Below are 12500 nucleotides of genomic sequence, written 5' to 3'. Positions count from 1 at the left end.
ACACACACACACACACACACACACACACACACACACACACACACACACACACACACACACACACACACACACACTTTTTGTCGCTTTCAGTTTTTAACAGGTACACAATGAAGTTCAGCACCACAGGTGTGTGGACAGCTCTCTCTCTCTCTGTGTGTGTGTGTGTGTGTGTGTGTGTGTGTGTGTGTGTGTGTGTGTGTGTGTGTGTGTGTGTGTGTGTGTGTGTGTGTGTGTGTGTGTGTGTGTGTGTGTGTGTGTGTGTGTGTGTGTGTGTGTGTGTGTGTGTGTGTGTGTGTGTCATACAGTACAGTACAGTACAAGGTAGCCAGGCCTGTTTGCTGTTCAGTACCTTATCAGGCTTGCATGTTCCTTGCATCTTTTATTGCGCACACCCACACCTAAACCCTGGTGCTATGCCAAGCAGCAAAACAAAGTCCCAGTAGCTATGGCCCGGATAGGGGCCTTCCCTGCCCACTGCCCTGGTTACAGGCTTTCTATTCTACCATATCAGTGATGGCTAATCCAGTCAGGGGTGAATTTCTCGAAACCAAAGTTGCTTACTACATTAGCTACTTCGTTGCTTTCAATGCATTTTCCCATTGGCAACTACCGAAGTTGCTAACAGGCCAACAACTTCCCTTTTGAGAAACTCACCCCAGATTAGGCTGCAGCAGAGAGATGAGTAAATGAGTGTTTATTGTAAAGCACAGAGAAATACTGTATATCACCCTACGTACCGTACGAGTCCCTATATGCAGTGCATCACCCTTAATATGAGAGTCATGGGCCTACAGTACATGAAGAGTGTGTCTCTATGTGCCTATGTGTGTGTGTGTGTCTGTGTGACTCTGGGTCTATATCCAACTATGTCTGCTGTATGCTGTTTGTGTGTGCTTAATGCATATGTTCGTGCATGTGCATCTTGTCTATATGTACAAGTGTGTATGCATATCAGGATGTCTCACTGTGATAAAGTTGCGCTGTTCTGTTGCGCTTGCGCATGTAGGCTGCAATCTCACCCTTCTCCACAGGGTGGCAGTGTTTTACCTACATACCCGCTACTCGGGCGGCCGTCTGGTCTGACTAATGGCCTCGGGGCGCATGCCTCACCCACCTGTCTTGTCTTGCGGTCGCCTCGTTGACACGCAACAAGCTCGTCCGCTGTTGTCTTGTTTATATGATGTCATAGATGACGGATTCCGTCGCCCCGTGGCTGGCCTCCCTAGGCAGATGGACGTGCCCCGCTCTGGCTGTATACTTTCCATGTACATAAAGTTAATGTACTGTTGAAGAGTGTGTGTGAGTGTGTGTGTGTGTGCGTGTGCGTGTGTGTGCGCGTCTGTGCCTGTGCAATGCTCAGGATATTCTCAAACGTTGTCAACACTGTGTTTGTGTCTGTGTGTGTGTGTGTGTGTGTGTGTGTGTGTGTGTGCGTGCGTGTGTGTGCGTGTGTGTGTGTGTGTGTGTGTGTGTGTGTGTGTGTGTGTGTGTTGCGTGTGTTTAGATTGCGCGGTTGAGAGAGGAGGGTTCCAAACAGCTTGCGGAGGAGCAGAGACTCATCCAAGAGCAGATTGACAGACAAAGAGCGGCCAGATTACAAACAGACAGCTCATACACAGGTAATAACGCGCGCACGCACGCACGCGCGCACACACACACACACACACACACACACACACACACACACACACACACACACACACACACACACACACACACACACACACACACACACACACACACACACACACACACACACACACAGATAGCACATAGTTGCACGCAGACACACACACATACCCACGCAGAAAGACATACAAAATATGCACACGCACACACACACACACACACACACGTAAATACTTTTTCTACTGATTCACTAAATGCTGTCATTGTTGGGAATTTTTAAATGGCAAAATGTGAACACAACTGGAGTCATATGTGGGTGAAAAATAACTTGTTTGTTACTAGGAAGTCCTTCTTTTCCAGGGAACTTGGTACTTTCAGTAATTGGCCTTGCATGTGTGTTTGTGTGTGTGGCTAACTCAATAGTCCATGAACAAATACAACTTCAAACATCAAAACTCTGTGAACACTCGTGACCATATTAACACAGTTTTCTTCTTTTGAAGAAAAACACCTATTCCTATTCCTATGCCTGTTATTCAGTGTGAAGTAGTCAAGTAGTCAGTGTCAAGTAGTTGCATTGGTGGGAATTTGAAACTGCAACTTGTGCATACTTGTGCAGGAGACATTTGTTTGAAGCCACTTTGGGGTTTTTTAAACATAAGATTAGGGTTAAGTTAGTTCAAGGCCTTTCCAAGCCATTTGGTAGTTTCAGTAATTGGCCTTATTATTGAAGAGAGATGCCAGTGATATGAGGAGTCTTGCCTCTTGCTACTACCTCTTTCTTATTGGGTGTCATTATCTTTTCATTAGCTCATAATTGATAACGCATGGTTTATTTCAAAGAAAAAATGTGCGTAATTTAACAAAATACAGTATGATTATGTGAGTATTGGAATGCTGGCAATTGTGGGTGTACGTGTCTTAGGGACAGTTATCTTTATTTCCGTTGCAAATTTTTGTTTCCTTTGCGGATAAAAATGGCGGTAGTGTTGGTGGGGGAAATGCATTGACACTGCTCTCTCTCAGCCTCATTCACAGCTGTGGTTATCCATGTGCCCCTGACCAAGGCATACAAGACACACACACACACACACACACACACACACACACACACACACGCACACGCACGCACGCACGCACGCACGCACGCACGCACGCACGCACGCACGCACGCACGCACACACACACACACACACACACACACACACACACACACACACACACAGAGTTTGATTACTTTATTTGTGAGGACCAGTAATTATTGAAAAAACAATACAGCCTCCCAAACAATATTAAAGTAGCATTAATGTGTCTTGTACATACATACAAAAGTTATATTAGTCTTAGGGCTGGGCGATATGGAAAAAAAACAGTATCACGATATGGATTACTTTATATCACGATAACAATATATATCACGATATAGCACAATTACATGTTGCAGTTATTCTCTTTATTTGCTCTTTATTTTTTCATGCCGCAATACAAACTTTCTTCAAAATGGATCTTTTTATTCTTATTTTTACAGTTATATTAACTTATAGTGTGGATTGTGACAACATGAAATGCAATTAAATGATAGTAATTTTATCCATTTTATACAATTGAATATCACGATATAAACGATATAGGAGAAAGGTCACGATATATACTTTTATATCGCGCTAACGATATATATCGCCATATTGCCCAGCCCTAATTAGTCTAAAGCCTATTCAGGGGTGCAAATGACATCTCCTCCTCCAAATATGCAGACGGTCTTTAAGTAAGGGTTAACGTTCGGCGAGAAGGTCGCTACCGTGGAATAGCAGCACGACAGAGAGAATCTTTAGACCCCGACGAGGAGCGGAGGGGTCTTGTTCTCTCTGAAGTGCTGCTATTCCACAAAGCGACCAACTCGCCGAAAGTTAACCCGCTTATTATATGGATATACGATTCACACATGGCGGGGACATTTCTTTAGGCCTATTTAATGTTAAGATTGTTGCTGCGCAAAACAAAACAGTGCCGTTGTGGAACACCGCTAGGCAACAGCTAGGTAGCCAGGACAACAGGTGTAGTCTATCACAGCAGCTGATTAGAGTCTTGTTGAAAAGTCGCTTTAGCAGTGAAAAGTCTTGTTGCCATTGACAGCGGTCTGTTATAGACCAACCCGTCCGTTATCGAAAATTATTATATGGTTGTGACGTCATCGGTCGAATGCTCCATTCATTTCAACGGGGCTCCCCAACGTTCGCACGTCTGTTATTTTTCGATAACGGACGGGTTGGTCTATAACAGACCGCTGTCAATGGCAACAAGACTTTTCACTGCTAAAGCGACTTTTCAACAAGACTCTAATCAGCTGCTGTGATAGACAACACCTGTTGTCCTGGCTACCTAGCTGTTGCCTAGCGGTGTTCCACAACGGCACTGTTTTGTTTTGCGCAGCAACAATCTTAACATGAAATAGGCCTAAAGAAATGTCCCCGCCATGTGTGAATCATTTAAGTATATCCATATAATAAGCGGGTTAACTTTCGGCGAGTCGGTCGCTTTGTGGAATAGCAGCACTTCAGAGAGAACAAGACCTAAAGATTCTCTCTGTCGTGCTGCTATTCCACGGTAGCGACCTTCTCGCCGAACGTTAACCCTTACATAACAGACGTGCGAAAGTTGGGGAGCCCCGTTCAAATGAATGGAGCATTCGACCGATGACGTCACAACCATATAATAACTGTAGATATTTAACAATACTTAGCTAGCTGTATTGCTTTTCTGGTTTAATCTGGCTCACTTGCTCCACTGTCCACTTCCAATCAATAATCACATTTTATTACACAAAACTAACTGAAGGGTCCTCAATCTTTTATTTAACAGCTCCAAGTTTCAAGCTAACATATTTGTACAGATAAACAAACAGACAAACAAGAGAGTTTATTTCCTTATCACACTAAACTTAATGAGGGGCCTTCAACCTTTTTGTATTTATTGTTGAAAAGTTCCAGGAATCAACTAACACATTTCTACAGATTAGCAAACAAATCCAACCAAAACAAAACGGGAGTTTTAATGGCGAGTTTATTTACAACCTAACCATCTCAAGACTGTTCTACAGGCCGCCGTCCAACTGCAACGTAATGCATTGCGGAGCGTAATTAGGTGTGTTTAAGTGAGTATGCATCACACGCTGGCCTCTTCTCTCTCTCTCTCTCTCTCTCTCTCTCTCTCTCTCTCTCTCTCTCTCTCTCTCTCTCTCTCTCTCTCTCTCTCTCTCTCTCTCTCTCTCTCTCCCTATCTCTCTCTCTCTCCCTATCTCTCTCCCTCTCTCTCTCTCGCGCTCTCCCTCTCTCTCGCCTTGCATGTCATCGCATCGTTGTCCAGATTAGTGATTAATTCTTCACCGTGACGTGGTGAAGTTGGCCCATGACTGTCAGGAAGACACACACACACACACACACACACACACACACACACACACACACACACACACACACACACACACACACACACACACACACACACACACACACACACACACACACACACACACACACACACTGTGACGTGGTGACTTGGCTCAGACTGTCAGGAAGCCATCCCCATGATCTCACCTCACTACTTCTTCCCATAAACACCCACCAACGGCCCCGCTAGCTCGCACGCACGCACGCACGCACGCACGCACGCACGCACGCACGCACGCACACGCACGCACACATATGCACACACGTGAGGAGGCATCTAATTAAGGCTAAGTGACGCTAGAGAAGTCCTTGCATACCACACGTTTGACTTGACAGAGGCTAGGCTGGGAAATAGGAGGGAGTCACTCATTGCTAACAGGTGCGCTAGCTAGCCGTCAGCAGAAGTGAGTAAGTTATACTGGACTGGACTGGACTGAACTGAACTGAACTCCCCCTCTCTCATGCAATAATGCAGATTTTTTTTGGGTCATTTTTTTGTGTTTAAATTACGCTACAAGGAAACCAAGTTTGGGAATACACCATTGTTTATGCATTAGTGATGGTCTTGATTTTGTGTGTGTGTGTGTGTGTGTGTGTGCGTGTGTGTGCGTGTGCGTGTGCGTGTGCGTGTGTGTGTGAAAAAATTGTAATAGAAAGCCTATTGAGGGACTGAGCAAAAACAACACTAGACTAAACCGCCGAGTAGTCTGACTTAGGTTGTCAAAACTGGGAAACCTTGTTTTCATTTATTTATTTATTTATTTATTTATTTTACAGTTTTGCACTGTAATTTTTACTGTGCTGAATGGGATAATGGTTTGTTTGTGCTGTCCCGTGTTTTCCCCCTGTCCACTTCTCCCTGAATGCGGTGAAATAGCGTTGACATTCCCCAGTCGCCACCGCGTCTGTTATTTAGAGTTTAGAGAGACAAAGCGCTGGCTTGGGGAGCAGGAATGGCTGGTAATCTTTCAGGGCCCTGGAAACGGTAACGATACTGTACAGGGTATCAGAAATGTGTGTTTTGCGTGTGTGTGCAAGTGTTGGTGTGTGTGTGTGTGTGTGTGTGTGTGTGTGTGTGTGTGTGTGTGTGTGTGTGTGTGTGTGTGTGCGTGCGTGCGTGTGTCCACGCACATGTCTTTTGAATTAGTGTGTGTGTGGATTTGTGTGTGTGTGTGCCTGTGTGTCTTTTGATTGTGCGTGCGGGCATACGTGAATGTGTGAATTATACAGAGAGGTAGGGAGGAACAACAGGAGTATGCCAAGAGAGCCAGACACACGTAAGCTTAAAGAAGTGTGTGGAGGGGGGTGTTTGTTTTGTCAAGGAAGGAATACTGTGGGAGGAAACTAAGGTATGAAAGGCAGAATGACAGGAGTGATTGAGAGAGATGAAGAAGAGATGCACAGAAAAAAAGCACAGAGAAAATGAAAATACACAAGATTTGGTAATAGAGAGAGGGTGAACCAGAATGAAGTGGCGGGTTGGGGTTCAGTGATTTTGTTGATGCTGTTCTGTTGGGGTTTGGGCTCTGGCTGGGTGGTGGGGTGGTTGCAGCTAGTGTTGCCAGATTGGGCTGTTTCCCGCCCAATTGGGCTGCTTAGGATGGCCGTGTGCGGGTAAAAATGGCATTTAGCAGATAAACCCGCCCAATTTTTGCCATAGAAATCAATAGAATTGGGCGGGATTGTGTGCTTCTAGGCGGGTTTTGAGCATTTTTTGGGCTGGAAATCACCAGCCTCATCTGGCAACCCTGGTTGCAGCGTGTGAGGGGATGGGCGTTTAGGGGTGTGATGACGGTGGGGGCGGGGGGGGGAGTCTGGGTGGTTCTGGCTGGGACCCCTGGCGCGTCGGCATGCAGCCTCTCAGGGAGGCACACACAAGGGAACGTCTACACCTCCGCCTAGACACCCCCACTTCGGCACGCAAGACACCCCCACCCCGCGCACTTGACACACACACACCCCAATGAATGATAGACAGCCCCTCTCTCGCACGCTAGACACACACACCCTGTTTCCTACTCCAAACACACACCTTCTGTACACTACACACCCCCAATCTTGCATGCTACACCCCCCGCCCCCACACCTGCATGCTAGACACCCCCACTTCTCACACAATAGCCCTCCCATGACCCCCCCCCCATGCTCTATACACACACTCTCCTCTACTCCACACACACATTCTGCACATTACACACCCCCAGTCTTGCATGCTATTCACCCCCAGTCCTGCATGCTAGACACCCCCTCTCGACTCTCACGATACCCACCCATCTCGTGCTAGACACGCACCCTTTCTGGCACGCCACTCACCTCCACTCGCACGCTAGACAGCCGTGCTCCTGCACACTAGTGGCGTTATAGTTTGACACCCCAAGACCAAAAATGAGGTGTGTGGGTATTAGAGGTGTAAATCACAGCCTTCATGACGATACCATATCGATTTCTTAAATCAGGGATTCGATACTTGGGAATTCCCCACAATACGATGCGATTCGGTTCGATTCGATTTTTTCCAATTACTTTTCCACTGCTATTGTGTTATGGAGCTAAGGCATTGCACAAGGGCCAGCGATTCGATTCTTTTCGATTCTTAACTCATTGGCTGCCAGCCATTTTCATAAAAGAGTACCTCGGAGTGCCAGAGATTTTTCAGCATTTTGGGCGTTTTTTGGAGGCTCACAGAAAATTGAGTTCTGTGTCTATGTCAACGCCATACCTATCAAAACACAGATTAGACGCTCATCTGTCAGCAGAAAAAAACGGTGTCTCTCTACCCCTTTCCGTTCTTTCATAATCATCTGTTGAAATTAAGTGGAATTCGCCAAAATGCTGCTTTCTAGCCAAAAAGCTGAGAAAACGCCATTTGAAGTAGAACTATAACTGCAAACGTTTTTGCCCATAATGGCATCGTCCTAACAACTCCAAACCTATCAGATGCTATTACAGAGTCTTCTGTCATCTGTAGCCTGAACAAAAGATCGTTTGTATGACCTTTTCAACCTAATATACTGAAATATAACGGGGTTGGACTCGAAAACAAGGGTGTTTTGGTTTAGTTGCTGGCGCGCAGAATGGATCATGACAGCAGGTGCCCCTAACTCCGGGAACTCCCTCCCTCTCCCTCCCCCTCTGATTGTGCGCTCTGTACCCTCCTTGGAGAACGATTAACAGCTGGTTTATTTCCTCCAGAAATAGTACCGTGCTGTGTCTTGTGGGGGAGGGAGGCAGGTAGGCAGGCAGCTCCGCTTAGCGTAGCTTACTGCAGCTTCTTTGGCAGAGCGGACAATTTGCAGATTGATGATTACTGTAATCATGGTTCTGCTATAGTGATCTTGTCATATATTGTTCAATGAATTTTCTTTTGATAAAGTACTGATCACATATCCAACATTTCACAAGCCGATTGGAGTGGTGAAGGCTAGCTGGTCTGAGGCTAAGTGCAATGCTTTCTCATGTGAGCTGACTGTATCTGACCAGACACAAAGGCTACTCTGTTCCAAGAATCTGCAACCCCCCTGTCTTTTTTGATGATACAGTAAGCTGATCATACTATACAGATCCATAAAAAAATAACTAGAATGAGTAAAAATAGTTGACTTACCAAGGCTCCTGTATTTAGGCTTAGTTGTAAGTTGTTAGCGATTTCGTGCTAGCTAGCTAGCTAGCGTAGCAAAATTTATAGCCAAGCATTCCCAACATCACCACTAGTCCTGTGCATTCTCCTGTTAGATGATATTTTGTAAGCATCATCCTGATGTTGTGTAGGCTGATCACATTATCCAAAATGAAAGGTTGCCACACAGATCATCTCATGGTGTATTTTGGGCAAGCTAGCTGCAATGCCTTCTAGCTAGATAGCAACAGGGGGTTGTATTTTGGTCATAAGAGGAAGGTGTTTTTTTTGTCAGGCTCTGACACTAAAATCAGCCTACCTGTGTTAAAATCAGAGGGCAAGAAAGTAGACTACTGTCACAGGTGATTTACTTTCAAAAATGATTTTGCTATGCTACTTTTGAGATTATAATAGTAAAAAAGGGGTGTTTTTGTCTTGACATTTCCTCTTGCTCTGAACTAAAGCCATGCCTTGACTGTTCCTACTTCCTAAGGACACTTCTGCCACCTACAGGAACAGTTAGAAAATGCCTAGAGGCTTGAAATTTATACAGAAGATAGGTCAGACCGTCCTCGAGGCCTGGCTGTAAAAAAACGCAATTGTCGGCGAACGACGTCGAAGGTAGGGGGCGTCACTATTTGAAATGACGTCATTCGACGGCCAAGGCAGCCAATGAGTTAAGAATGCCCCACGATACGATGCGACTCGATTAAATCGCCGGCCGATACTTCCGATACATCGATACATTTCGATTTTATTTACATCCCTAGCGGGTATGATTATGGCATGGCCATATCTTTCCTTTGAGGTTTGTGTTGGTAGTGGTGGAATGGGTGATATTGGCATTACCAGTGAAAAGATGACGTATATACAAATATGTTTTCATTACACAGACATGATACAAATAACACTGACTCACTTGATATGACTACGTGCAGATATGACCAGGTGATGGCAAATATTCCAGGCGATACATTGGCATTGGCAACAGTACAATATGTGTTTGCTAATTTACTTTAAAAAAAAAACAACAACCCTACTTTGCATCTGAACTTATTGTTCTGTATATTTCCTGTGCACTTCGTATCTGCTAGTGATGATTTATGTCCTTGATTGTAAGTTGCTTTGGTTAAAAAGCATCCGCCAAATGCAGTGTAATATAATGTAACAGTGTGACAGTTTTACCTATGCACAGGACAAATGGAATCAAAGGAACCCGTCTTAAAGTGATACTGTCCCATTTTTGGAAATAAGCTTATTTTACACCTTCCCTTGAGTTAAATAGTAGGGGTTTACCATTCTCCTTTACTTTCAACCGTTCTCTGAGTATGGCAGTGCAAATTTTACCTCCAAGCTAGCAGTTAACATTGAGTCCTATGAGACCAGTTAGCCGCCAGCTGGTCTCATAGGACTCAATGTTAACTGCTAGCATGGAGGTAATATTTGCACTGCCATACCCAGAGAATGGTTGAAAGTACAGGAGAAAGGTAAAACCCAATCATTTAACTCCAGGAGAGGTATAAAATAAACGTATTTCCAAAAATTGGACAGTATCACTTCAAGTCCAGCCTTGCAGCCATTAGTGGTGAAAGGTTCCGTGGCAGTGACGGTGCATAAAGCATGCCAGTTCCCTAGTAAAATGTGTGTGCGCGCGTGTGTGTGTGTGTGTGAGCATGCGTGCGTGCGCGCATGGAGGACTAGAGGTCATGACGTGCTCCACTGACCCTTTCTGTATTTGTGTACCCATAAATTATATTTCAGTAAAAAAGGGGTAACAGCAAAACAGATTCTGGTGCCACGTGGATGTCTATTTTCTGTAGTTTATTTTGTCAGTGCAATGATGAAGACGCATGTCGAAACGTTAGTCTGATTACATCACTGATAAAATAAACTACAGAAAATAGACGTCCATGTGGCACCAGTTCCTTTTTTCTTTCTATTTATGATTTAGTCCTGCTCTGGTTGCACCGGATAGTTACTTTAGAAGCGTGTCTGTGTATTTCCTTTGTTTTGTAACAATTCAGCTTCCAACAAGGATGACCCTGTGTGGCTCAGTAATACTAAGACATAATAATTATGTCTTCTTTTTTTTTCTCTCTGCCTGTGTTTATTTTCCCTCTTTGTTTTCTCATAGCTAAATTTATTTAAAATGTTCCAATGTTGACTCTCCATTTTTTTTTCTCCTGTTTTTGTTCGACAGATGGCGGTATCGGAGTCCATAGAAGTGACGGTACAACGCCCAAACTAAAAGTAAGAGTTCACCTCTCAAAGACTCTGAAATCGCTTTTTTCACCTTTTCCCTTTCTCTTTTCTCTTTCTTTTCTCTTCCCCCCCCCCTTTTCTCTTTATTATAAAAAAAGCAAAGAAAAGGTGGTTGAGTGGTCAGCCGTGCACGAAGGAGTCAAGATTCTCTTGCCCTGAGGTATTCCATACGAGAGAGGCGATTTTATAGGGCAATTCGAAACCGTTTGGATATGATGATATATGCTGTAAAATGAATACCCAGACTCTCCCTGCTCCCTCTCTCCTTCTCTTCACCTCGGCCATAAAACGAATCTTCACCTCTGGAGCAGCACACCCCTCACCCCTCCACCCGCACCTCCCTCACGTTGTCCTTTCCAGCTCAAGAGAAAGGTTCAGCTGCAGTGCGTGTGCGCGTGTGTGCGTGTGCGTGTGTGTGTGTAAGTGAAGCAATATTATATTTCCTTTGGCCATTTTTCTGTTCTGATTTATTGGCGGTCGCAAGAGAGGGGGGGGTGACGTTAGCTAATATGTTTATGTATTTAATCTCATTAATATCTGCTGCTGGCCATCATGTGCTCTCCTCCTCCCTCTCCATCCCTCCATATCTCCATCCCTCTCCCTCTCGCTCTCTCTCACAGCTGTCTGTCTCCCATCTCTCTGTATCTGTGTCTCTCTCTGTCTGTCTGTCTGTCTGTCTGTCTGTCTGTCTGTCTCTCGCTCTCTCTCTCTCTCTCTCGCTCTCTCTCTCTCTCTCTCTCTCTCTCTCTCTCTCTCTCTCTCTCTCTCTCTCTCTCTCTCTGTCTCCCTCTCCCCAACTGTCTTTCTCTCACTCTCTTCCACCATCTCTCTCTCTCTCTCTCTCTCTCTCTCTCTCTCTCTCTCTCTCTCTCTCTCTCTCTCTCTCTCTCTCTCTCTCTCTCTCTCTCTCTCTCTCTCTCTCTCTCTCTCTGTCTGTCTCTCCCTCTCCCTCTCTCTCTCTCTCTCTCTCTCTCTCTCTCTCTCTCTCTCTCTCTTTCCCTCTAGGGTTCCCAAGTGGGACGTCAGGAGAAGGCTGGTGTGTGTGTGCGTGTGTGTGTGTGCGTGTGTGTGTGTGTGTGTGTGTTCGTAAGGGAAAATAAACAGTTGTCTGCAACCTGGGAAGTCCCGTGCTTGAGCTTGTGCTTGTCTTTTGCGAGCGGTTCCGTGTGAGCGATATTCCAGGCTGCGTTCGCTCCTTCCTCCAGGGACGCACGTTCCCGACCGAAGGTCATGACTCTAAAGAAACGCAAAGGGCCGTCGGTCACGTCTGCATGAAGACGCACACTTTCAGCAGATTTGAACGCCGCTGGGCTGCGATTAAATGGAAGATATACTGTATTTGCTGCCTTTAAGTAGGTTTTCAGTATCTTAAATTTATTCACTCACTCACACTTGTACTTATTCACACACATACATTTTTCTCCCTCTCTTGCACATACACCAGAAGCAGAAGCCTACCATGTACAGCAGGGCTGGGCAAATATTTTGGCCGAAGGGCCGCATTGGGTTTAGAAAGTTGACCAAAGCGCCGGATATCATAGGCAACT

The 12500-nt window shown here is 45.2% G+C and overlaps 1 protein-coding gene across 1 annotated transcript in view; it reads left to right on the top strand.

Moving 5' to 3' along the window:
• The window catches only part of dnajc17 (DnaJ (Hsp40) homolog, subfamily C, member 17), a 116779-nt gene that overhangs the window by 28696 nt on the left and 75583 nt on the right, over positions 1-12500 (top strand). Inside the window, exons 6-7 of the mRNA XM_063183659.1 lie at positions 1505-1619; positions 10892-10941. Of these exons, the coding sequence (XP_063039729.1) occupies positions 1505-1619; positions 10892-10941 (165 nt within the window). The remainder of the gene's footprint in view (positions 1-1504; positions 1620-10891; positions 10942-12500) is intronic.

This window comes from Engraulis encrasicolus, chromosome 19 (assembly GCF_034702125.1).
Source record: "Engraulis encrasicolus isolate BLACKSEA-1 chromosome 19, IST_EnEncr_1.0, whole genome shotgun sequence".
NCBI classification, from domain to species: domain Eukaryota; kingdom Metazoa; phylum Chordata; class Actinopteri; order Clupeiformes; family Engraulidae; genus Engraulis; species Engraulis encrasicolus.
This window is presented reverse-complemented; position numbering and strand designations above follow the sequence as displayed.